Source organism: Crinia signifera, chromosome 11, assembly GCF_055691185.1.
Source record: "Crinia signifera chromosome 11, ASM5569118v1, whole genome shotgun sequence".
Lineage (NCBI taxonomy): Eukaryota > Metazoa > Chordata > Amphibia > Anura > Myobatrachidae > Crinia > Crinia signifera.
Window position 1 is genome coordinate 7078698 of NC_139227.1, and position 27926 is coordinate 7106623.

Here is a 27926-nt window from a genome sequence, read left to right on the forward strand (position 1 = left end):
TCCTCCTATACCTACAACTGGCAAACCACCTCCATAAAGTACCTAGGTATCCACATCCCACCCAACATGTCATCAGTATTTGATGTTAACCTTACCCCCCTCCTTGCTTCCATTACATCACTATCCAGATCCTGGTCAGCTTATGAAATCTCTTGGATGGGCAGGATGGCGGCATTTAAAATGTCTCTCCTGCCCAAACTAATGTATCTATTTCGCACTATCCCCTATGTTTTCCCTAAAAAGCTCCTTCAACAAGCGACATCCATCCTGACAAAATATATCTGGGCTTCCAAGCCCCCCACTCTAGCCCGTTCCAAAATGACACTCCCAAGAGCCTACGGAGGTCTCGACCTCCCGGACCTGTCCCAATACCAACTAGCCTGCCTTCTTGCCCCTTCCAAACACTATTCTGAAAGCTCAACTCATAGGGCGTGGGTAGATATTGAACAACGCCATTCCCCCGATATTCCTCTCCGTGACCTCTTCAAGATCCCAAAACACATCAGGCCCCCTTCACCATCCCTTCTCCCTACAACGTCCGCTACTCTGTATGCATGGGACCTATTACTGTCCACCATGCGTGCCTCCACCTCCCTTATCAATACCCTCCCCATCACGACTGTGGCGAAACTAATCCCCAACCTCAATCTCACTCTTTGGAAACAAAGGGGGATCACAGCTTTGGGAGACATAGTCGACGCCAATTCAATCCGACCGTTTCCCTACCTACAGGAAGTATACTCCCTCCCCCCCCATGAGTACCTCCACTATCTCCAAGTGGCACACTGGTGGAATTCCCACTTCGCTAACTGTCCCACTATAGACCCCCGCCACCAGATGATCTTGTCCCGCCCCTCCCAGACATTATCCAGAGGGGACATTTCCTTCTGGTACAACTCACTTATAACCCCCACAGAGTTTACCAAATCTCCTGCCCATAAAAAATGGGAATCTGATTTGGGCATTCAGCTCTCCGACCATCAATGGCGGAAGATATTTCTATCCTCTCACACAATGTCTAGATGCCTCAATCACTCGGAGATGCATATCAAACTGATAAACCGCCTCTACCTAACCCCAGATCGCCTACACACCTTTTGGCCATCGTGCTCCAATATGTGTTGGCGACAATGCGGAAATATAGGTTCCATCTACCACATTTTCTGGTCCTGCCACAAACTCAAGGCATACTGGAGTGAGGTTTTTGAACTCATCTCGGAAGTGATACAACTAACTCTTGTCCCTGACCCCCTCCTAGCTTTATTTCATGTGTATCCACAGGAACTCCCGAGTAGCAAAACATATGTCCTTGGATACATCCTTATAGCAGCAAGAGCAAACCTAGCGCAACACTGGAAGCAGCCAGCCCCCCCTCCTTTTCTCCAGGTCATATTAAAAATAAACCACCATTTCCTCATGGAAACGGGTTTCCAGCCCCACTCCCCTAACCCTTCCTCGCCTCACTCTAAATGGGCACCCTGGCTCACATATATGTCTGCGAGAGAGGGCACAAGACCTTTCGCCCCAACTCTGTCTAGACAAACCACCCTCTTCAGCCTGAATGAATCCCCTGACCCGGATTCGAATCCTCCCTCACCCCTTGCCTAGGTTCTATTGGGTTCCTTCACCCTAGACTAACTTTAAACCGATTTTGTATTTGTAGGTTTGTTTTCAGTTCGCTCTGCGTAGCGTTCCACCATGTATGTTATGGCCATGTATAATTTTCTGTCTGTAAACTATTATTGTCCTATATTGCCCGTTTTTTTCCCCGACTGCAGTCCCCCCCCCCCCATGGTTCCTCCCCCTTTTTTCTTTTCTGTACCCCATACATAAATTTGTACCAATAAAAACCTATTGATGAAAAAAAAAAAAAGTATTTTAATTGGCTGAACCTGTTAATTATTGAATTGCACTGTTTCTTATCAGACCTGTGGCCACGTGTGTATAAAACCGAGCACTTAGCCATACCTAGGGCAGTACGGATGGTGTAATGGTTAGCAATACTGCACCGAGGTCATGGGTCCGATTCCCACCAAGACCCTAACTGTGCGGAGTTTAGTGACCCTCCAGAGTCTTGTGCAAAGCCTTCCAAGAACCACCAACTCCATGTTAAAGTATATGATAGATCACAATGTCAGCACCCTGTTCCTGTAGTGGTCAAGGCCCCTGAATACTTTTAGAAATATATAGTTATATATAAATGTAATGTATGTGTACGTATATATATTAAGCTCTATACAAAATCTGCTTACTAATTCTACACACACATGAAATATCTCCATCATCTTTGCGCGTTTACTTACCTTGATAAAATCCCTGATGAGCTGCGCGGCTTTCACCCCATTCTGCACGTTAAAACTTATGTCCACTTTAACTTCGGTGTAAGAATCTGTTAGCTTAATTATTGGGACCTAAAGAGAAGAAGAGAAAAAAAAAAAAGCACGCCACCGTATCAATGGGCAGTATTCAATGAGAAAAGTTCTCCGTGTTTTGTGGAGAATTTGTGCTTTGTTCGCCTTGGACGGAGCATTTTGCTCTCCAAAAGCGAGCAACCCTATTCAATGTGAAATGTTCTCCGTCTTTCTAAGTGATTTTCTCCGTCTCTCTCCGTGTAGTAATTCTCCATCTTTTGATGGAGAGCTGGAATGTGAACTTTTGAACGTAAAGGTTTTTTTTTTAAATTTTGGTGTCAAAAAATCAGTTTTTTTTTCCTGTGAAGGGGCATGTTATTTGTATTCATGTGCTTATAGCACATGAATATATATTTAATTTTAAAAAAAAATATTTTTTTTTTCATTTTTTTTTTTTTTTTTACACAGTGCAGCCAGCAGGGGGCCCGAGCGCTCGAGCCGCTCATTAGATATTCATATATTCACTGCAGCCAAACGTAACTATGCACGAACGGTGCAGTGAATACTGGGTCCCCCGCTGGCTATAGGGGGGTGCAGCCTGGGTCCTGGAGAGCCCCCCTCCCCTCCACAGTCCTCTGGAGCAGCCAGGGAGACTTTAATCTCTCTGGCTGCTTCCGGCTCCCTGAAAGCTCCCTGCTCCCTGCAGGGGTTAAGACTCACCGCGAGTGGCGGCGAGTCTTAACCACATTGAATAGAGGGAGCAGGAGTGGCAGCGAGCCCTCCGGAACACGGAGAGTGCATGGAGAGCTAAATAAAACGCTCTCCATGCACGGAGAACTTTTTCATTGAATACTGCCCAAAGCCTGGATAGATATCAGCCAGAACTATGAGCCGCACTGCTTTAGCGTTTAACCCCTTCAGTGGTAATCCCAAGAATTTTCCGGGCTGTGCCTCAGTGTCCAGCCCGAAAAATTCTCAGGATTGCCCCTGTTTAGAGCGCTGAACCCAGCCAGCTTCAGCGCTGCCCAGCTCCCCCTCCTCCCCCCCCCGGCTTTTCTATTGAAGTCTCTGGCGCCGGCTACTGACATGCTGGGTGCAGGGTCGTGGCGCCGGCTGGCATAGTGTTCAGCGGCGCTGCCCAGCCCAGGGGGACAGCGTGGTTTTTTTTTATAGGTAGCGCTCCCCCTAAAATAAAAACTCGCCCAGTGGGGTAACGCTGCCGTATAAAAAACAAAACAAAAAAAAAACACACCACTGAAGGGGTTAAATGAAATAGGTGCCCAATAGCTGTCAAATACCAGGTGTGCCCCATACCAACCGTAAAAGCCTGTGCCCAAACTTCTCTAGCCTGGTCACCTACACCACCAGCATTGCCTTCACCATGACTGCAGCACACAGGGGGGCAGATGTATGAAGCCTTAACAAGAGATAAATGCAAGGGGGATAAGGAGAGATAAACGTCCAGCCAATCACCTGCTAGCTGCCATGTTACAGGCGGTGTTTGAAAAAAGTCAGTAAGGCGCTGATTGGCTGGAAGTTTATCTCCTTATCACCCCTGCATTTATCTCTTGTTAAGGCTTAATACATCTGCCCCAGGGTTCCCAGCATTTATACCTCTGATACGCAGAAATCTACAATGCTGTTCCAGTCCAGCAGCAAATCTACATAGAAACCACTGATAGGACATTGCCGAGATATCCAGCAAATGAGGAAGTGCAACACTGGTCACTGAAACAACAAACATTATAGAATGTTATAGTAGAAATGCTGGGAATTCCGTCTAATTACTTTAACCCTTTGAGTGCCAAGTGAGTGTCAAAATTGGTGTGAAAACCGAAAAGCCAACATTTTTATTCATCATAAAGACCTGTAATCTTTAACTTATCTAGGACATTGATATTTTATTTACGCAACATTTTTATTTGAACAAAAAATGCGATTGACACTGGTATTATTTTGCACACCCCCCCTACCCCCTGATGTAGGGGCATTTTCTAAGCGACTTTTGCCAAACTAAGCAAAGTCACTTAGAGAATGCCTTACTATTGGCATGTGTGTAGGCCCTATAAGAATCCACTTCTCATGGAGAACAGGCTGCTCCTGCTACTCCTATTACAGTGAAGCAGGAGGGGCTCCCTTGTCCCAGGCCGGGGCTCCCTTGTCCCAGGCCGGGGCTCCCTTGTCCCAGGCCGGGGCTCCCTTGTCCCAGGCCGGGGCTCCCTTGTCCCAGGCCGGGGCTCCCTTGTCCCAGGCCGGGGCTCCCTTGTCCCAGGCCGGGGCTCCCTTGTCCCAGGCCGGGGCTCCCTTGTCCCAGGCCGGGGCTCCCTTGTCCCAGGCCGGGGCTCCCTTGTCCCGGCCGGGGCTCCCTTGTCCCGCCACCTTGCAGAGGGTAACGGCTGTAGCTGGCATTACTCCACAGAAGCGCTATTTTAGGGGTCCGTCACTGATCACCAGCATTGCCGGTACCGTCATTTATGCCTTTGATGTGTAACCACCTATAATACTGTTCCAGTGCAGCAGCAGCAGCGCTACATACATCCCACGGATAGTTCTATAGGTCTATGCATCATCTAGCACTGGCTAGGTTTCCTATAGCAACAAGGTATTCTAGCCTGTGATTGGTGCTGGAAGGCAGACAAATCCCTTTAGTAAATTTACTAAAGCTCCTAAAAATGAAGAGGTCATCGGATTCTGTCAATCATTTTCTAGGATGCAATAGTGAAATGATAGAATCTGATTGGTTGCTACGGGCAATGTCACGTCTTCATTGATAGGAGCGTTAGTAAATGTACCCCTATAGCTTTGCTTGTACCCCTAGTGCTTTGCTTCTGTGCCTTTGAATAATTACAGAAAAACTCACTGTGGCTTTGTCAAGAACTTTGACGGAGTTTTCGTCAGCGACTTTGTGCTTCCGCAGCGCCTCCTCCAGCGTCCACAGTGGTAAGTTCTCCCATTTCCCAAAAACCACAAGGTCAATGTCACTACAAGGAAGGAGCCAATCATATGGTTAGAAGAAAAAACAAAAGAGAAATGATCTAATGAAAGACATTACAGGTATACAGACAGACTAGTGGTAGCGTAGCATGCTGACAGACATACACACTATAGTGACAAGCCACTAAGGCCAGCGTCCGGGCAATTGGAAGATCAGTACATATAAATAAGTCTGAAGAATCAGAAGGATCTGGATATCTACTTATATTACATATATATTACACACACACCAAATCGCTTACCTGGTAGGCAAATAGAGACCCGTTTTGAAACTCCCAAATATTTGCACCTGAAATATATACAAAGTCAATTAATGAATAACTAAAGGTACCCACAAAGACAGGCTTGGGATTATGTGGCTTATAGTGTGTACACATGGTAAGATATGCCTTCCGATGTTGACGATAGTCAACTTCGTGTCGGCATCGCATGCAGATCGCAAGGGTTTTAATCCTTACAATCTGCTTGCGATCCCGATGCGCGTTTACGTATCGGAAGACAGATAGTCTTGGCTGCATTGACTATATAATGCAGATCTGCACTATATAGTCAAAATTGTGCCACTGCATGCATGGCGTGCCATGCGAGTCCCGATACGATCTGATCGTATTGGGACTCGCATCGCACGGCATATCTACCGTGTGTACACACCATTAGCCTGCAAAAGGGCCCCATCAATAATGATGTCAGCCAGCTTATGTTGGAGCTATTTCGGCAATCGCAAATGAAGTTTCGCCTTAATTGACACCTGCAGGGACAGAGGCCCTTCTTAGTGCAGCCTGCAAGCCAAGCGTGCGTGAGTGGCAAGTGCTGTGAAAGAACGCTACGGGTCCCTCTCTGGGTACTCTTTGTAAGCGTAGACCAAAGCTACAACGCCCTCACGGTCTGAAGCTTGTTCCAATATCTGGGGAGGTTCCCTGTACATACATTTGAGGGATTAGATTAGTCTTTGTCAGTATCCTTTGAAAACAGATGTTTTAGGGTAATCTTAGGGAACGCATTTATCAACATGACTGAAACAATGCCAAAGACATTTGTGTGCCCTATATGACCACTCACACACACTAGACTTTATCACTCATTTTGGCTCTGCTGGGCAAGAATGTAAAAAAAATAATAATAAGGGTTAGGGTGTATGCACAGTACCGTTAATGCGTGCTCCTGTGCATCATGTAATGTCTATGCTGCATTCTCAGTGTTAGATAGTCAACCAGGCATGCAGCAGTGGGAGCGCCCGTCATGCAGTGTGTAAGGGGCTTGCCATCCTGTGCTGCATTCTCAGTGTTAGTCAACCAAGCATGCAGCAGTGGCAGAGCCCGTCATGCAGTGTGTAAGGGGCTTGGCATCCTGTGCTGCATTCTCAGTGTTAGATATTAAACCAGGCATGCAGCAGTGGCAGAGCCCGTCATGCAGTGTGAAAGGGGCTTGCCATCCTGTGCTGCATTCTCAGTGTTAGTCAAGCAGGCATGCAGCAGTGGCAGAGCCCGTCATGCAGTGTGTAAGGGGCTTGCCATCCTGTGCTGCATTCTCAGTGTAAGTCAACCAAGCATGCAGCAGTGGCAGAGCCCGTCATGCAGTGTGAAAGGGGCTTGCCATCCTGTGCTGCATTCTCAGTGTTAGACAACCAAGCATGCAGCAGTGGGAGCGCCCCTCATGCAGTGTGTAAGGGGCTTGGCATCCTGTGCTGTATTCTCAGTGTTAGTCAAGCAGGCATGCAGCAGTGGCAGAGCTCGTCATGCAGTGTGTAAGGGGCTTGCCATCCTGTGCTAGCTCGCTGTAGGTGTAGTTTGTATCTGGGCTCACATACATAAGTATCTGGGAGACCAGACAACGTTATACTCACATCAGCGCTTGGCCAGAGCTCTTTAATTACATTTTCAATTCGATTTACAACCTCCATCCTCATCTTCTCCTCTTCGGGCCGAGGGGACATATATTTATAAAAGTCAAGAATCTCTTCATGAAGGCTGTAAAAATAATTAGAAATACAAAAAGTTATGAAAGCTGTCTCGCTATAATATAATATTGCAGCTTTACTTACTCTGAGTAATACAATGAGCAGCACTTCTGTGTGCAATAGGTACATAGGGAACATTCAAACATTTTAGCATTTTTCCCCACAATAGACAGATTCAACTGAACCAGACATAGCTTATGACACACCCATAGGGCAGGGGGGGGGGGACACAATACTTATACCCATCTACACTCCTCATAGGATACCTCCTCCTCCTCTACACTAACGCCAACAACAGTTCACCATCCGTACTGCCCAACTGAACTGAGATACCAACAGTTTGAGTCAATGATCTACATTTAGAAAATTACAGAACTTGCCATTTTACACTTTCCCGGTAGTATGAACGCGGAGAGATCTGTCTGCTAGAACCATTTATGAGCATGACGTTTACATCTCAGCTACATACCCCAAATGAACAAGAGTGATCATAGGCCATTCTCTATAAATAATATTAACAAGGTAAATGCACAACTTGTTCCTGAAAGCAAACATGGGTCAAAGTCAATAAAACTGCTGAGGTTCTTTAAATATGCTCAAGGCCAAACACACACACACACACACACACACACACACACACACACACACACACACACACACACACAGGTGAGCTTACTGACCTATTCATTTTTCTAAATAAATTACAGAAGTCGCTCTCAAAATTTGTTCCTTAATAGTGTAGGTCTCCGGGTACTATGCCGGTCTCCGGGTACTATGCCGGTCTCCGGGTACTATGCCGGTCTCCGGGTACTATGCCGGTCTCCGGGTACTATGCCGGTCTCCGGGTACTATGCCGGTCTCCGGGTACTATGCCTGTCTCCGGGTACTATGCAGGAGCTAATACAGTTGTTTGGGGAAGCGGTTAAAAGGTTGGACCTGGTCAAAGGGTCAACGCAAGTTGGTACTTGTGTATTATAACGGCGCCCATCGCATACCACTAATTAAGGTATGCGATGGGACCGATTTGAGGCTTTTCCCGGGCAGAGTGTACAATTTTAATATCGCATGCCATTATAATGGCATGCGATGCGATTTCAATGTTAAATGCCCAGCCAGATCCAATTTTTAATTGTATCCCCACCCTGATGGGGTAATAAGTATGTTAAATGCCCCCCCATTGTTAATGCCACCGCACTATCAACGCCAATCCGAAGAGTGGCGGCGGAACGCGTCCTCCGACCTTTTCATAACCCCACTATCCACGTCGGCGTGGAGTTGATTTTATATAGTGTGGCGAGCGCAGCGAGCCAGAAGCGTGGCAAGCGCAGCGTGCCCCGTGAGGGGACGCGCATAACTTCACAAGTATTGCGCTGCGCTCGCCACGCATGCGATGCGATTTTTGGTTGTACAATGACCTGCAATGGAAAATCGGGGGCGCCGTGATAATACACAAGTACCCGCAAGTTTTTCACAATATCTTTTTGGGACTTTTTTTTCCCCATACCATCCGCGTTCACTACAATTGGGTAAAGTGTGCAAGCCATGTGAGGGTATGCGTGACACTAAGTGGGGAGCCAGGCAGGCGTCAACATGGACACCAAAAATATGAAAAACATATGTTGACCTTTCGGTTGGCGCCCTTTAGACCATATCCACTTATTGCATGTTGACCTTTCGGTTGGCGCCGTTGTCTGCATTGACTTCCATACTGACTACCTAGACACAGTAGTCCTTCCGTCCACACTCGCTGCTGCACGTCTCCTATGCTAGGTGTGAGACCCAAATGCCTAATTTAGGTGGATTAGTGCTTGCACCCGAGGATACAACCAGAAACCCATGATAGGTGCAGCTTTGTTACTGGTCGCCCAAAACAACTGATTAGCGCCCAGACATTTTAGACACTTGTTTTGCACATGCCGAATGCAACATGGCATGTGTACCTATCATGTAATGTGTACCCAGTTGTAGTCCCACGTAGGTGTATCAGAGACATCCAGAAACATGGGGAACAGATCGTGCTGATCAATTGCTCAGCAATATAACAAAATGCCTGATAAAGTATCAAATGACACAAAAAACCTGACAAAGTTGGCAGCAATTCCCTAAGGTGAGAACATGCTGGTTAGTGGTGACCGCATGCATTCTGGAAGGAACAGACATTAACCTTCTGATCTGCCTCTTACTAAGGGCCTTATTCTGGTTCACTTTCAGAGTCAAATTCCTTCTCAAACAGACAAAACCATGTGCACTGCAGGTGGGGCAGATGTTACTTGTGCAGAGAGTTAGATTTGGGTGGGGTTTTACTTCAAAGTGAGATCTATATTGCAATGTAGAAATAAAGCAGCCAGTATTTACCCTGCACAGAAACAAAATAACTCACCCAAATCTAATTCTCTCTGCACATGTTACATCTGCCCCCCTGCAGTGCACATGGTTTTGTCCATTTAAGAAGGAATTTGCCTCTGAGAGGGAAACAGAATAAGGCCCTATGGGGGGGGGGGGGGGAACAAGAGTGACTTCTGGGGTGAAATGTAATAAGACGAGAGATTCAGAAAGTGAGAGATTTGGTGAGAAATCGCCAGGGTTTGCTTTAAAGCGGCAATCATTTACACTGCAACATCAAACTGGTTTTGCTCCAAACACTAATTATACATCTAGCTTCATACATTTGTGCTGCAGTCACACCAAGCTGCGTGAGAACGTTCTAGTTTCTCTTGCTTCTTCTCAGCTGATGCCATGCAATGTGACTAGGATGCATGATTTCACTGCGCTGATTAATTTCATATCACATTTTTTATCTGTGTGACAGTCTCAAAATCCGTACACAAAGTGCTACAATGCAGCAGCTTATTTTATCATAGAATTCCGGTTCTGCTCCGTATACAGACTCAGTCGCACAAACAATGGCCCCTATTCTGGTTCACTCACAAAGGCAAATTCCTTCTAAAATGGATAAAACCATGTGCACTGCAGGTGGGGTAGATGTAACATGTGCAGAGAAAATTAAATTTGGGCGAGTAATTTTTTTTCTGTGCAGGGAAAACAATGACTGCTTTATTTTTACACTGCAATATAGATCTCGCAGCAGCAGTAGCATTCAAAGTCAGACAGTGGGATTTGGCTGCAATGAATAAGGCATGTCGGAATGGATCCAACTTTAATTAAATATACCCCTTGATTGTGACCTCTATATGCTTTAAGGGGGGATTCTAATAAAGGGACGAATTGCCCTTAGCACAGCATTTAAATGCTAGCAACGGCAGCCAGATTTACACCCCTGATCACACAAAGGTGCACACTATTCTATGGGGTAGCAAACATTTAAGAGAGATCCGTAAAATCCGAAAATGTAAAAAAAAAAAAAAAAAACAACAACTCATGGAAATCATGGTGTATGCCAGTGGTTCCCAAACTGTGTGCCGTGGCTCCCTGGGGTGCCTCGGGACATATGCAGGGGTGCCGCAGCTTGGTGGTCCAGGACCAACTCAAATTATTAATGGTTAATTATTTATGAGCAAAACCAGTGCTGGTGGCTGCCAATCATAGAATGTGTACAAACAGAAGCAAATCTTATCCTTTACCACATAACTGCCACTAAGAATCGCATACAAACCCAATCAAATTAATTTTTTTGGGACCTAGGGGTGCCGTGAAAAAAATTCTGATTCTCTAGGGTGCCGTGAATCAAAAAAGATTGGGAACCTCTGGTGTATGCGATATATACATAAGTATACACAACCAGTACAATACAAGTATATATAATATAACCCAGCACACAAAACCCATCTGCACGGCACAAAGTAACCCCCCAGGACTCCGAGCCTTTATAGACTTTATTCTCACCAGATTCCAACGCCAGATTGCCACGTTCGGCCACGCTTGGATTTCCGAGCAAAGCCGGAAAGTCGCGAGCCGACTGTTTGGAACAGTTTGGATTCCGGACCGCTCATCTCTAATTATAACCTGACTACACCAACCTTCATCTCTTCGCTTATCTCAAAATATATCCCCGCCCTGCACGAGATCTGCGTCACTCATCCACACATTACTAGATCCCATTCACGATTGCAGGACTTTCATCGGGCAGCACCAAACCTACGGAATGCCTTCCCATGCACATTCTAGCCTCCAAACTTTGAAGCGTTCCCTGAAAACTCACCTCAGGCAGCTTATCATATACCGGAACCCTCACATAACCTCCAGTAGCATTCATAGATCATTGCATCCTATCAGGACTGTCTTGCAATCTGGTGGGGCTGCCGTGGTATGGATTCCTATCCTTATGTATCTCTCCTAATATCGCTATAGATTGTAAGATTGCGAGCAGGGCCCTCCTACCTCTATAGGATTCCGTTACGGTTTCCAATTGTAAAAATTATAAAAAACAATAGTGTGTACTCCGCTTTAGAAGGCAATAATCTCATTGTGAAAATTGAATAGGAATTTGCATTCAGCGCCCGAGCCCTACATGGACTGGGCTTCCTGTTAGCATTTATGAACCAATTTGGCTGCTAAACATACAGTCCAAATCACAAACCCCCTTGACTCCGTTATTCGCACCTGCACACATTCCATTTCTACAATATATGCACGCATACGTCCTGAACTGTACAAAGACCTCCCGGGACTTCACAAAACTCGGTTTAGACCCCGAGACCATTCTATCTACATTCTTAGTACATCTTAAACTTATCCCTACTATCTCATACCAAGAGATGTCATATAATATCTCACAGAGCGTACTACTCCCCTAAACACGGTTATCTGATGGGAACAGCTACCACCTCCGACTGTCCAAAATGTCACTCCTGTGACGCAGATCTCCACCACTGCTTCTGGACCTGCCACCACATCCAAACTCTTTGGAGCTCCTTACACACCTACGCTACCTCTTCCTTAATATTACCCTTTCAACTAAATCTTGGGCTTTACTCGGCTATGTCACGGATCAACTCTCCCTAAATATGAGAAGAAACTCCCGATTCTCTCAGCGGTTGGCAGGAAAACCATCTTACAGCAGTGGATACACACTTCAGCCCCCTCTCTGGAAACGGCAACCTCCAGATTACTTTATTTACCATGGACTGGCTGGAGACATCGCTTCATATATCTATGAGCCCGGCCCTGTTTAAATGTTGGGACAGATATATTCAAACCCTATCTCTGAGGACTAAAACAGCAATTCTATCCAGCTTCCAGTCTACTTCATGGTATCATTTACAACTTCTCCAAAATAAGACCCCTGTTACAATCCAACTACTAAATTTCACGCTAACCTCATCTTCCCTCTCACTTTTTTCCTTATTCCGTCCATGGATGGCAGTAGTGTTCATTTTAGCAACCGCCATCTTTGAAAACCCATGCAGTTCCTCTTCCCTGCCTGGGGTGTCGCTGTCTGCTGTGGTGTTCCTAGCACAGGTCTGGTTTGCAAATCAGTGCTGATATACAGACCACACTGACACCCCAGGCAGGGAAAAGGAACTGCATGAGTTTTCAAAGATAGCAGGTGCTAGAAGGAACATTAGGCATGACTGCTTGGTTTTAGGAACGGGCTAATGTTTTGTTTTACCCCTTTATTTCGTATTATTGCTATATTGCTACTAGGGTTGATATGTGGCACCCCAGTCTTTATGCAGCTGCCATTGTCAATCCCACAATAATATCTCTAATACTACCACTTAGAAACTGAGGCCTCCATATTATGTTCTAATTTCTTATACCGTATATACTCGAGTATAAGTCGACCCACCTAATTTTACAACAAAAAACTGGGAAAACTTATTGACTCAAGTGGGACCCTCACTCGAGTATAAGCCGAGGGGGCTTTTTCAGCATAAAAAATGTTCTGAAAAAGTAGGCTTATACTCGAGTATATATGGTATTTTAAGTTTATTGTTATTAGTTTGGAAAATTAGAAAATTGTGGATTGCTCCTCATCTAATAATATTGTCTCATGTCCTTTTTATCTGTCAACTATGTGATTGGTGAGGATCAATAAAAAACATTTTTGAAAAAAAAAGTCCAAAAGAAATGTATGTAATTACACATATGTACACACATACATACAAACAAGTCGCCCAGCGCAAGATCCTTTTATATCATCTATATACACATCTTATTTGAATCCCGGCTTCTCAAGAAGACTAACAGTATTTTGAGGGATTCTTCCCATCCTAGTAGTGATCTGTTTTCCTTGCTCCCCTCCAACAAGTGTTATCGTTCTGTCTTGTGTAAGTCCAAACGATACAGAGAGAGCTTCTTTCCAACAGCAATTCGTGTTTTAAATTCTTAGGCGGAATTTTTCTGGGTATAGATCTTGATTTGCATATTTGTTCTACTTTTGTCTTTTTCTTATCTTTTGCATTGTTCACAACTGAATTTCGTTTAATGTTCATGTATGTGAGCATTTTATGATAATAAAGACATTATTATTATTATTATTATTATTATTATTATTATTATTATTATTATTATTATCTTGCCAATGCATCAGAGTGTAATCACCGTGCGGTAAGAGCATATTTGATTCAGAATATTATTTCATGGATAAAATACATATTCGGCTTATTTGTTGTGAATGAATGACACTGCGTCCAGGAATGCGAAGCAGCAGTGAGTACAAGTGGGAAATTCTTCGTTACTGAGCTCAACGCTGGCAGGCAACCAACAGTGTTAACAATGTGCAAGGAAATCAATTCCGTTAGCTCTGGACTCGCCACAAGGAATGGGAGGAGTTCCTAAACTGAAATTGCTAACAGGCAGTGTTTATATCTATTTATGGAAGGTCATGTGATTTCAGAACCTCGGACACCAGGCAGCATATAACGGACCTCTTTACAGGATGCAGGAGAACACACAAGTATGGAAACAGTTATGCAACAAAAGACTCTAAACCAGGGTGGGGTATTCGGAGATGATCGTTGAAGGGCAAATTCGCCATCCTTTTCGATTATCATGAGTGCATGAGCACAGAAAATGATTTACACACCTGTCTGAGTAAATAGACCAGTATACAGTCTTACTAGCGTGTGACTAAAAATTGTACCCACCCCACTGAAGCATGTACTAGGAACAGGGCCTCCCAGAACTATACCTGTTCCCTGCTCATTGCTATGACACAGTGATGCACCCTACTGTATTTGTGTCCACCTTCCATGCCCATTAACGCTTGGTCAATCCTATGTCATTGTTAGTAATGCTGACTGCCTCTCTATTTCACTGAATCTGGATTAGGTGTTGCAGAGGCAGCCAGCATTTCTACTGAAGACTGATCAGCTTTTCTACTATGATCTAAAACAGCATTGGTTTCCAAAGGAGAGACATTGGCCCTTATTCTGGTTCACTCGCAAATGCAAATTCCTTCTCAAAAGTACAAACCATGTGCACTGCAGGGGAGGGGGGGTTGCAGATGTAGAGATGTGCAGTTAGATTTGGGTGAGTTATTTTGTTTCTGTGCAGGTTAAATACTGGCTGCATTATGTTTTACAGTTTGTACTAAAACCCACCCAAATGGCACCCCCCTGCATTGCACATGGTTTCCATTTGAGAAGGAATTTGCCTTTGTGAGTGAACCAGAATAAGGGCCATTGTTAGGGAGGGCACAGTGAGAACCAATAACCCACACAGGGCATACCACTTCTACAGATGCCAACTGAGCATTACAAATTAGGAATTTACACAAGCGCTAATATACAGCAGGAGAACGAGCTTTAACCCTTTGAGTGCCAACATCGGAGAGATGCGCCATAATATCCGCTAAAAATGCCAACAGCTCTGTGAGAGATGTAAAATATTGGCAAAAAACGCCATTTGTTATACAAATTTAAATAAAATAAAAAAAGTTATTCCTGTATAAAAAAAAAAGGGTAAATATTACAGTTCATTATGATGAATAAAAATGTTTACTTGCCAATTTTCACACCAATTTTTGGAAATAGAAGGAATGAGAGAGGGGGTGTCAGGCAAAGGCACGGAGGGGGGGGGGGAGCAAGTGTCACAGAGAGAGGGGGTGTTAAAGTGTCAGGAAAAGAAAGGTGAGATGAGAGGTGGTGAGGTGACGAAGTGAGATGATGGGTAGCTGGAGGGGGTTAGGTTACAGGTGGTGAGGTGATTGGGTGATGTGATGTTGGTGAGAGGAGGTGAGGTGTGACACGTCCTCCTCAAAGAATAGAAGTGGATCTAGACACAAGTGTGACGGGATGAGAGGGGGTGAGATAAAGTGACAGGGCAAGAGGCTGTGGTGCTCTCCTGCAAGCACTGTGTAGCAGCGGGAAGTAGCGGCTGGGACGGACAAGCAGCAACTGATGCCCGGTAGCAGTGGTTGGCTCGGTGGAACAGTAAATGGAGAAGCTGTGGACGTTGCAGTGGAGCAGAGGTGCGTGGCACCTTGGGGCTGGACCACCCTGTGTCCGAATTTGACGGTGGTGTGACGGGCGCTGCTCACTTGCCTGTATCTTGACTGGGTGCCACGCGGACGCTGCTTAGCTGAGGCCAGGGGACAACACGCTGCCAATTCGCCGATGCAGTCAGTCCTGGCGCTGCTTCTTTTAAGTGATGGTGAGCTGCTGGGTTAGGGGTTAGGCGGCTGCTGCTTGGTGAGCGGGGGTACAGTTAGGAGGCTGCTGCTGGGTGAGGGGGGGTACACTCAGTAAGGAGGCTGCTGCTGGGTGAGCGGGTGTACAGTAAGGATGCTGCTGCTGGGTGAAGGGTACAATTAGGAGCCTGCTTCTTGGATGTGGGTGGGGGAGCCAGGCAGTTACGAGGCCGCTGGGGAGGGGTGCCCCCACTGTAATTTTTTTTCTGGATCCACCCCTGGGATATGGTATAATGGGTAATGGGCATTACGGTGTGTCGTATAACATTTAATGGCCGTTACGTTGTATGGTATAACCTGTAATGGGTATTACGGTGTGCGGTAAATGTAATGGGCATTACGGCGTGCAGTATATGTAATGGGCATTACGGCGTGTGGTATATGCAATGGGCATTACGGCGTGTGGCATAATGGGCATCATAGTGTGTGGCGTAACGGGAATTATAGCGTGAGGTATAATGTGTAACATTTGTAATAGGGATTACGCTGTGTAAATTTTTGGTGCCCACTGTCCCTATTTTCAGCTTGTCTGACTCCGACACTTTCATCCTGGCTCCTAGATTTTTAAAACATTTGTCGAGCCCTGTGCTAGATAAATCTACTTCTATCGGCCAGAGATAGAGAACACTGGCCCTGACAGATCTCTTAGCACACAATGACGACACATCACTGTGCAGCGCTGTGTGCCAAGCTATCTACATTGCGCAGCAGAGGTGTCCCACGTGTAGGTCCCTTTAACTCTACCACCATTTACTATATAATGGAGATTAATTCTGAAAAACATTTTTTACTTGTTTGCAAAGTGGCAAATATCATTGCACAACCGCAACTTTAGCGCAAAGTGTGTGCAACAGTTACAAAATCTCTGTCCACAAAGGATTTTGTAATACACTGGGGCAGACCAAACATAGTCGCAACATCAGAACACAAGTGTGTGTGTGAGAAGGTCAGAGCAAATACGGAGTCTCATAACGGACCAATCTATCACATTTTATACATTCATAACCAGCTACACACAAGGCCACACACTCAGTGACAGACTGTGCAACGTCCCAAGCACCTACAGAACTATGACTGGATAAACACCCGGCGTAGGGCAGCTGAAGTGACCTGAGAGAAATGGTCTCTACCAGGAGACACGGTTACCCATTTATAAGGTCATAGGTAGAAGGAAACAATGCCGCATGATTTCTGTATTTAGTTTACTTATAGGGTCACGCTTATTCTATATTTTGCAGGACAATGCTTTAGAGATCGACAAGTATTAAGGATCCCCTCTATGTAACATTTGGGGAACACAGCATATAACCCCAAAATTTGCCACAGACCCTCCATTTACGCCACAAATGCAACCCTGTGGTGCCTCAGGACAACTGCAGGGGTACCGCAGATTGGTTGTCCAGGAACAATTCAATTGTTTATACTTTGTATAGGCAAAATCAGTACTGGTGGCTAAAACGTATAAAATATGTAGACAAACAGAAATGAATCTTATCCCCTACCACATAATTCATTTTAATGCCCCAGACACACGGGGAGACTGAGCATCTGTTCTTAGCAATCATGAAAAACACCTATTGCATCCCTTCATTCAAAAATCAATATTTAGCATATATAAAAAAAAAACGCTCATTAAAGTAAACACTATTCACATAACCAGATCAGGACAGTCAAGTTATTTTGCACCTAGGCAGTATTTATATGGTTTAGCCACTAGAGGGCGCTCAACTGAGTGATTTGGCTGGAAAACCAAGATAGAGGGCATTGTAGACATGGTAATACTAATGCATGTATGACTGTAGGCAGATCTTCTGGGGAACTAAAGTACTAGCTACAGGAAATGGCTGTGGCTGATACCTGATGCTTGAAGCCCTATACACACTAGAACAGAGAGCTACCAACGGGCCATGTTTTCCAGACCACCTAGCTGCTGCACCCACTATTTAGAGACACATTTTAAAAGATCCACAGGTAGAGCTAATTACTTCACTCTTGATTCAGTGCAGAGACCTGGAACCTGTCGTTCTCGAGGACTGGTGTTGGCTTCCCCTGCACTAGAAGATCCCCTTTGATGGGGTGCCAACGTTTGGCAAGGACGGGAGGAGAGGATTAACGAGGACTTCCCGTATTTGTACATACATGACTAGGGAGGGGCTTATTAATGATGTATGGAATTGCCCAGCGTTAAGAATATTGCGTGTACATGCTAAAGAAGGCAGCAAAAGTGATTGCTCAGATGGGCCCTTGTGTGCGATATCTTTTACTACCTCATCTTGTGTGTATGCGGTTTGTGTGTCAATTCAATTCCCAGGACATTTAAAAAAGGGAAAGGATTCACATGCTAAGCCAAAATAAACCGCAATCTACAGCATATTATGTTATCCGTCAAGTAGTAGTGGACACCTTCACACATGACAATGTTAGACTTGTGGTTTAGTTGTCCAATAACTTTGTCGGAGTTGACTGGAGCTGAACCTGATTTTTACAACACGAACCCAGAACAGACGCACACTTCACTTTGTCAAAAGTAACAAATTTGTACTTTAACCAGTTGAGTGCTATACCCGGACATTTACCGGGCTCAGCTGTGTTGCCGCAGTAGACTGTCCTGGAAAATTTCCAGGCATACCACCAATATGAAGGTGTACGCCAGTGGTGCCTGCAGCTGTGCACATAACCTGTCCGGGCACCCCCCCCCCCCCCCACCTCTCTGCTCTGGTGATCGTACGCCGGTGCTCCCCTGCCGCAGCTCAAGGGGTTAAAGTTGTACTTACCGTTACAGTATGATTCTCAGTGAAGTGTATATGTACCAGTCTGGTGCTGAAATGGTTAACAGGTGAAAAGCTTCAAACCAAGAGCCTGAGGCCTGTCAGGGATTAATCCACCAAGATAAACTGCTAGGAAACATTCTCTTTCTGGCTGATAAAATAGATGCTTTGTGATAGCTAAACAGCAGAATTGGTTGTCTATGGAGCAAATACCTTTCCATATAAAGAGCTTGTAATCACCATGGTGCATTCCGTGTGAATTTCCAGGTTCTGCTCTTCTAGTAAGATGGGGGGGGGGGGGGGTAAATACAAATAAAACACTTCTCTATCGCAATATTAACCTGTCGCAGCCTGTCCTAGGAGGAATGCAGACCCCTATAAAAGCAGCGATGGGCTGGACCCTTGCCTAAAATAGCCCAACCTGCACCCAGACCCCACTTTCAAGCTATATGTAGAGATACTTCCCTTCGCTGCCAGTAGCCACAGAGAACGTAGCAAAGCCGCAACAATCTCTCCTGCAATGTGCAGATGTCAGGGGATGCAGGCTTCTCCAAACATGGCCAGGCAGAGTGGGCACAAAGCTAGTGGTTGCAGGTAGAGGCTTGATTGGGCCACATGTAGCCCACTCATGATATAGAAAAGTTTACTCCATATAATACCCCTTTCACACCAGCCAAAATTCCCGAAACCAGTGATAGTGTGAAAGGGTCCCAGGCCAAAATCCCAGGACTGAGGTCCCTGGATTTCAACCCTGCTAGCTGGTATGAAAGGTGTCTGGACATGTCCCTTCTTCCAGTGCTGCCTCTGCTGATGCCGATTGGCTATGCAGGGCACCTTCCTATTGCTGTGGATTTCCAGCTCAGAGGCATCACACAGCTGCAGGAAGACACTGGGCACAACAGACATCAGTAGTGCTATTTATCCCCTGCAATCCTGAAAGCCAATATCGTCTTGGACAAATGATGAGGTGAGGGAGCTTTTAAACATTAGAGGGGAAGAGGAGATCTGGTGCCAGCTTACAAGCACTGTTAAGTATGCCCAGATATACCACAACATTGCTAAGATCCTTGGAGCGTTTGCTTTCTTTGTTTTGCTTCTTGCAAACAAAACAAACCCACCCTCATTGCTAAGATCCTGGCATCGCGGGCATCTCCCTCTCTAATGAGCTCATTCTCATAGAAATGCAGGGTCATCCCGGGTTCAGTATGAAAGGAGCTGAACTGAGATGTCCCTGCTTCAAAAGCATGTGTAAATGGGTCCCAACCCAGGAATGTCCCTGCATGTCACCGGAACTTAATTCCCGGGTTGATCCCTGCATTTCTGGTGTGAAAGGGGTATAAGGGACATTTGCCAATAGGTGTGCAAAAAACATTTAGGGAACAGATGAAATTCTGAAGGTATAAAATCACATTTATAAAAGCTCACTAAAACCAAGGACAGAGCAGAACATTTTGTTGTACCACCGATATCTGGTGCTTAAGGTACAGAGGGGACATTTATGGAAAACAATTCGATGCAAAATGTGATTTATCCCTTATGCTCAACATACTGCAGCACTGACTCCAGGTACCGGGTGCCTGCAGTGAGGAGGGCATATTTACATTTTGAAGGGCATCAGTTACTGATGTTGTAGCAATAGATCTAAAATGCTGTCCTCCAAAATTGAAATATGCCCTCCTCAGTGATCAGCCCCCGGCACCTTGGGGGGGGGGGAGCACGGTCAATAAATCGCCGGGTGTGCGCTCCCGTTTTCAGCCCCATTCTAATACAAGCTCCTGCGACCAGCTGATTACCTCAGCAGCACCACCGGCAGAGGTTCCCTTTCATCAGCGACCATCTCTGGCCGCCGATGAAAAGGGGGGCACTGAGCGATGTATCGCTCGCTGATATATCGCCCGGCAATATATCGCCCGTGTGTACACACCTTAACAGTCATTGAGAGCCTTGGCACTCCAGCTGTTTAATTACACATCCCAGCATGCCCTGCAACTCTTTTGGCATTGCAGCATTTCATACAACTCAGTTTCCACACTAAAGTTTTAACAATGTTGCAAGGCCACTTCCACTGTTATCAGATATGAGTGTTCATTCTAGCTCCATGCATCTTTCAAAAGACGAGCAGTTCCTCTCCCTGCCTGGGGTGTCACTCTGTGTTGTGGTGCTTCCAGAACAGGTCTGGTCTGCATATCAGTTCTGAAATACAGAACACACTTTGCTAGACAGCAAAGCACAACCCAACCCCAGATAGGGATGAGGAGCTGCACAGGTTTGGAAAGATGCAGGGTGCTAGAATGAGCACTGATATATGTATCTAATAAAAGCCATCGCGGCTCTTCACCTCTATGATGCGCCAGTGGCTACAGGCGAGCAAAAAAAAAAAAAATTAGCCTAGAGTCCCATCAGCGCCAGCACATTGGCATGACCGTGACTACTTGTGAGTATACCTTATCCAAAATGCTCAGAGTTTTGTATAACGGATTATTCGGTATTTCTGAATATTTTTCATTTCTGTGATGTTAAGCTGGCCATACATCTACAGATCTATTGTCAGATTGGGCTGGTTGGAACAAAATCCTGGTAACAGATGAGAGCAAATGACAGTTGACCAAATGCAGGAAAACTGCCAAAAACCATCACTCATCCATTACCAGGTGTTTGTTCCAACCAGCCCAATCTGACAATCGATCTGTTGATGTATGGCCAGCTTAAGTTGAGGTATCTTCCATTTATGTTATACAAACACATGAAATAAAACACAAATACCGTATATACTCGAGTATAAATCGACCTGAATATAAGCCGAGGAACCTAATTTTACAACAAAAAACTGGGAAAACTTATTGACTCAAGTGGGACCCTCACTCGAGTATAAGCCGAGGGGGGCCTTTTCAGCATAAAAAATGTTCTGAAAAAGTAGGTTTATACTCGAGTATATATGGTATATTTTATTTGTGCATAAAACAAGGTTTCAAAAGATGAAACAAAGTTTGTGTACAATCTCAGGTACTGAATGTGAATGCCAAGCAATCATTTTCCTGCACATATTTAGTGCCAGTTATAGATCATGCCCCCAGCAGTAGTGCCAGTTACATATCATGCCCCCAGCAGTAGTGCCAGTTACAAATCATGCCCCCAGCAGTAGTGCCAGCTACATATCATGCCCCCAGCAGTAGTGCCAGCTACATATCATGCCCCCAGCAGTAGTGCCAGCTACATATCATGCCCCCAGCAGTAGTGCCAGCTACATATCATGCCCCCAGCAGTAGTGCCAGCTACATATCATGCCCCCAGCAGTAGTGCCAGCTACATATCATGCCCCCAGCAGTAGTGCCAGCTACATATCATGCCCCCAGCAGTAGTGCCAGCTACATATCATGCCCCCAGCAGTAGTGCCAGTTACATATCATGCCCCCAGCAGTAGTGCCAGTTACATATCATGCCCCCAGCAGTAGTGCCAGTTACATATCATGCCCCCAGCAGTAGTGCCAGTTACATATCATGCCCCCAGCAGTAGTGTCAGCTACATATCATGCCCCCAGCAGTAGTGCCAGCTACATATCATGCCCCCAGCAGTAGTGCCAGCTGTACCCAGTAGTGCCAGATGTACCCAGTAGTGCTTTTAGCAAGAATTTTTTTCACCACTATCTGGAACGGTTTTCGGAATAATTTGGATAAAGGATACTCAACCTGTATATGCGTTTTATAAAAATTATCAAATAAAATCTCAATCCCAGGGATAATATAACAGAAATACGGTAATATAACAGATAATTCACTCTCCATTATATAGTCAAATTAAAACACACTGTAAAAAGGTGAGTCCATTACCAAAAAAAGAGTGAGATATTACCTCAAAACTAAAGGCCCACATACACACCGGGCGATTTTGAGCTGAAAGACGATAAAACTTGGTTTTGAACAGCTTTCAAATCAAAGCCGTCATATGGCACATCTGATGTTGGGACAGTATGACTGATATAAGGGGCAGTGTACTGGCCGGAAGGGGAAGCAGTGGTCTACCGGGTGTGGCCTGGCCAGAAACAACAGTGAACTTATGAACCATCCTCACAGAATATTAAAAACAAGTACATTTGCAAAATGTGCCTTAAAAATCTTGACTTATTTTTTATTCAGCTTTATATAATGTGAATGAAATGCAAAGCGACCATATTGCCAGCGATAAATGCCCGTGTTTACGCACCTTAAGCCTCGGGGAGAGATAAAAAATGACAACCAATCTGTAGATTTTATGCTACAGGCGGTGTTTAAAATAAAAAAATGACCTAAGCAGATTATCTGTGTACACTGTGTGTGTATGTGATATGGGATATATACCGTACTGCAAGCAGGTACTAAGGCGAATAATTATTTTCCATAAATCACTAATATGGTGGCGCTATAGCTAAAAAATACATTATAAAAAGGAGAAAATAAAATATCACTTTGATAAGATGTGTACAGTCCGAGGAAACACTTGCACACCATATAAATCTCCTTGGCTCTGCTTTATACCTGCGCAACATGACACTGGGCCGTATTCAGTTGTCACATCGCACCCAATCTCCCATCTAAAGTGATGCGAGAAAATATTAAGTGGTCCTATAGCACAGAAACGCATGGCCCTTCCAAAGGGACGCCACTACCCTGGAAGGCTCCAATGCAGTTATGAACTACTGAAAACGACATAGGCAATTGGCTATGTAAAGCAGATTGCCTATCTATATACAGTATATGCCATACTGTATACGTATATCAAGTATAGCTGAAACAGGCTTGCTCACATATAGGACAGCTAAGAATGCATTGCAGGGCGTACCAATTGCCATTCACCAGGAAGTGAACTCTCATTGATGGACAGTATGTTTCATATACACATTGCTGCTATTTTGAGCACATATCTCTCTCTACTGTGCAACAGATAAAAATATAATCTCATACTCAGCTACAGGTGTATAACAAATGTATTTGATCTTTTTATGCGCGTACGATGTACTTTGTCATCCATATTTCCGATATGCTAATTTACAAGCCACCCAGCTACAGTACAGCCATACACAAACACTAATAATATGTACACGCCTGGAAGATTTTACGCACAATCAACAATTCTATGGGGCTCATTTAGCAAGGATCGCATTTACAAAGCCATCTGGGTGGAATATTACCCCCATCCCTGCGATGTGCTGAGCCAGGGGGTCTGTGCATGGGCGGTTAGCACTGACCCCCCCCCCCCCCCAGGGATGTGAAGCGGTCCCTCCCACATACATTCCAGTGATACTTAATATTTTTGGCTAAGCCCAAACGGGAGTTTTGGGGGGATTTAGCCGCAAATATTGAATGATAAATGGGCCCCTATGAGAGATGAAATTCATCACCCCCAAATGTCTACTGTGCGCACGCGGACCAGCCTGAGAGATAATCTGCCGGGTGCTGTGCGCACGCGGGCCAGCCTGAGAGATAATCTGCCGGGTGCTGTGCGCACGCGGGCCAGCCTGAGAGATAATCTGCCGGGTGCTGTGCGCACGCGGGCCAGCCTGAGAGATAATCTGCCGGGTGCTGTGCGCACGCGGGCCAGCCTGAGAGATAATCTGATGGGTGCTGTGCGCACGCGGGCCAACCTGAGAGATAATCTGCTGGGTGCTGTGCGCACGCGGGCCAACCTGAGAGATAATCTGATAGGTGCTGTGCGCACGCGGGCCAGCCTGAGAGATAATCTGCTGGGTGCTGTGCGCACGCGGGCCAGCCTGAGAGATAATCTGTCGGGTGCTGTGCGCACGCGGGCCAACCTGAGAGATAATCTGATGGGTGCTGTGCGCACGCGGGCCAGCCTGAGAGATAATCTGCTGGGTGCTGTGCGCACGTGGGCCAACCTGAGAGATAATCTGCTGGGTGCTGTGCGCACGTGGGCCAACCTGAGAGATAATCTGCTGGGTGCTGTGCGCACGTGGGCCAACCTGAGAGATAATCTGCTGGGTGCTGTGCGCACGCGGGGTAATAATCAAACCAAGCAGACAAAAATGTAGCTGCCCAGTTTGATAACAGCAATATGTCTACTTCTAGTACCTGTCAAATGGAACACTTTGTATTTGCAGACTCGCTTCACTTTTTTTCTTGCAAACAGACGACTTAAAGTACATACTGTACAATAATCAAGCCAAAAAGCCTATTTCCCACAGTTCTGAGAATCTGATAGTGTGTACCCAGCACCCCAGGCCAAAGGTCAGTCCAAAAGCAGTAGCAATGGCTTCTGATATGAGGAGTGCTGCACAGTGCACAACATTAAACAGAATATTAACTATCAGCTTTTTGAACATTGTATGGAACACAGCAGTGACCGGTCTCTTTCAGGAAGGGTATATAGGGTGTACAAACAAATTCAGATGGATTTCCGATCATCCTTTAGTTCCTGCTAGTGCTGTTTGGCAAATCTGTCAGGTGTGTGGCTAGCATTAAAAAGGTGCACAAAGGCTAAAACTTGTAATACATGCTATTCTCCATATTAGTAGTTCCCAAACGTGGACCTCACAGGGCATTTTTCAGGTCTCCTCACAGATTCACAAGTTAGATCTTTTAAAATGTGTCAGTGAGTAATGAGTACACCTTTGCAGCTGTCGGGTGACCTGTGAAGTTTATCAGTGAGTGACAAGTACACCTGCCGGGAAGCGCGTCAGCGAGCCCACCGGCCGCGTAAACTGGGAAGCGCGTCAGCGAGCCCAACGGCCGCGTGACCTGGGAAGCGCGTCAGCGAGCCCAACGGCCGCGTGACCTGGGAAGCGCGTCAGCGAGCCCAACGGCCGCGTGACCTGGGAAGCGCGTCAGCGAGCCCAACGGTCACGCGAACTGGGAAGCGCGTCAGCAAGCCCAACGGTCGCACAAACTGGAAAGCACGTCAGCGAGCCCAACGGCCGCGCAAACTGTGAAGCGCGTCAGTGAGTGACAAGCACACCTGTGCACCTCTCGGGTGACCTGGGAAGTGCGTCAGTGAGTGACGAGTACACCTGTGCACCTCTCGGGTGACCTGGGAAGTGCGGCAGTGAGTGACGTGCACACCTGTGCACCCCTCGGGTGACCTGGGAAGTGCGTCAGGGAGCGACGAGTACACCTGTGCACCTCCCGGGTCACCTGGAACATGCGTCAGGGAGCGACGAGTACACCTGTGCACCTCCCGGGTCACCTGGAACATGTGTCAGTAAGTGACGAGCACACCGGTGCACCTCTCGGGTGACCTGGAACATGTGTCAGTGAGTGACGAGCACACCTGTGCACCTCTCGGGTGACCTGGAACATGTGTCAGTGAGTGACGAGCACACCTGTGCACCTCCCGGGTCACCTGGGAAGTGCGGCAGTAAGTGACGAGCACACCTGTGCACCTCTCCGGTGACCTGGGAAGTGCGTCAATGAGTGATGAGCACACCTGTGCACCTCCCGGGTGACCTGGAACATGTGTCTGTGAGTGACGAGTACAGCTCTTGGGTGATCTGGGAAGTGCGTCAGCGAGTACACCTGTGCACCTCTTGGGTGACCTGGGAAGTGCGGCAGTGAGTGCCGAGCACACCTGTGCACCTCTCGGGTGACCTGGGAAGTGCGGCAGTGAGTGACGAGCACACCTGTGCACCTCTCGGGTGACCTGGGAAGTGCGGCAGTGAGTGACGAGCACACCTGTGCACCTCTCGGGTGACCTGGGAAGTGCGTCAGGGAGCGACGAGTACACCTGTGCACCTCCCGGGTCACCTGGAACATGTGTCAGTGAGTGACGAGCACACCTGCGCACCTCCCGGGTGACCTGGAACATGTGTCAGTGAGTGACGAGCACACCTGCGTACCTCCCGGGTCACCTGGAACATGTGTCAGTGAGTGACGAGCACACCTGTGCACCTCCCGGGTCACCTGGAACATGTGTCAGTGAGTGACGAGTACACCTGTGCACCTCCCGGGTGACCTGGGAAGTGTGTCAGTGAGTGACGAGCACACCTGCACACCTCCCGGGTCACCTGGAACATGTGTCAGTGAGTGACGAGCACACCTGTGCACCTCTCGGGTGACCTGGCCCACATTATCGGTCTATAGCAGTAGAGAGTATGCTGGACATGTGAATGGCCCAGATGTCAGATAGCTGCTGGCGTGTGCGGCCCTGTCACTCACCCGATCACCTCGTCGCTGTAGTTCCTACTCTTCCAGGGGGTGCCGCTGTAGGAGCCCCTGGCCTCGCCGTCCCCGGGGCAGGCCTGCAGTAGGCTGTAGTTCAGGCCGAAGGTGCTGGCCTTGTTGTCCCGCTTCCTCTTGTTCCTATTGGAGTGGTCGGGTCCCTTCCTCCAGCCCCCGGGGCTCTGGCTGAGCGGCTGCTGGAGGATGCTGGTCTCCAGGGGCAGGAAGTCTCCCTGCTCGGCCAGAGGCTGGGGGTTAGCGGCGGTGACGGAGGCCGGGTACATGGTGGCCTCGCAGCCGGAGGAGGAGCCGGAGCTGCTGCTGTGTGCGGGGGAGGCCGGGCTGCTGCGGCTGAAGTACAGGTTCCTCAGGCCTTGCGTCGTCTCCCAGATCTGCATCCACAGGCTGTGCGAGGGGCCGAGCTGCTCTGGCTGGAACCAGGCGATCCGAGGATCCATCAAACGGAGCCCGGGCCCCCCGTCCTAGCCGCCGGGGTCAGCGCTGATTCCCCCCCGCTGTGTGATGTCCGGGTCAGTTGTAACGTCCGTGTCCGGCTATCCCGTCACATCCCCCCCTCCCCTCACCCCGTCTGCCCGGTGTCCCCTCCCCCCCGCCGGGCGCACCAGCTCTCACTCTGCAACAGTCAATTAAAAACAAGCGGCGGTGGCGGCTCCGTGCGGCGGCGGCGCGGTCACTCCGGCCCGGGGGGGCGTTAGGGCCTGGCTGTGCGCGGGGGTCCCATGTCCGTCCGCCCTGATTATTCTCCGTCCCTGTCACACACACACACCGGCCACGGCAATGGCGGCTCCTCCCTCCTGACCTCTCTGCGCATGCCCCGTCCGCCCGGGCCGACTCCGCCCACCTCGTGGGGTAAGCTGGGAGGGGGGCGGTGCTGTAGAGACGTCACTGCCTGGTGGCCACACCCCCATGGCGGCGCCGCCCGGATCTCGGGTGTGCGGCACATTTATAGAGAGGTGCCGCATTCTGTTGCTGGAGGGGGTGTGTGAGAAGCTGCGAGAAGAGCCCCCTGTGCCGTTCATACAACCACTAGATGTGACGTGCTGGTTACATCACTGACAGCACTTTGGTGACGGGTATGGGTCGATCCAATTTAGGTC

At 47.1% G+C, this 27926-nt stretch overlaps 1 protein-coding gene across 3 annotated transcripts in view; it reads right to left on the reverse strand.

The window, feature by feature from the left end:
* Positions 1 to 27704, reverse strand: part of TENT4B (terminal nucleotidyltransferase 4B) — a 58463-nt gene extending 30759 nt beyond the window's left edge. The window contains exons 1-5 of one of the 3 annotated variants that reach the window (XM_083164884.1): positions 26806 to 27704; positions 7189 to 7312; positions 5588 to 5634; positions 5212 to 5332; positions 2304 to 2411 (exon numbers count right to left, since the gene is read on the reverse strand). In XM_083164884.1, the coding sequence (XP_083021010.1) occupies positions 2304 to 2411; positions 5212 to 5332; positions 5588 to 5634; positions 7189 to 7312; positions 26806 to 27266 (861 nt within the window). In that variant the 5' untranslated portion in view covers positions 27267 to 27704. The remainder of the gene's footprint in view (positions 1 to 2303; positions 2412 to 5211; positions 5333 to 5587; positions 5635 to 7188; positions 7313 to 26805) is intronic. The other 2 variants (XM_083164882.1, XM_083164883.1) reach the window with 2 other exon arrangements.
* Between the last annotated feature and the right edge of the window lie 222 nt (positions 27705 to 27926).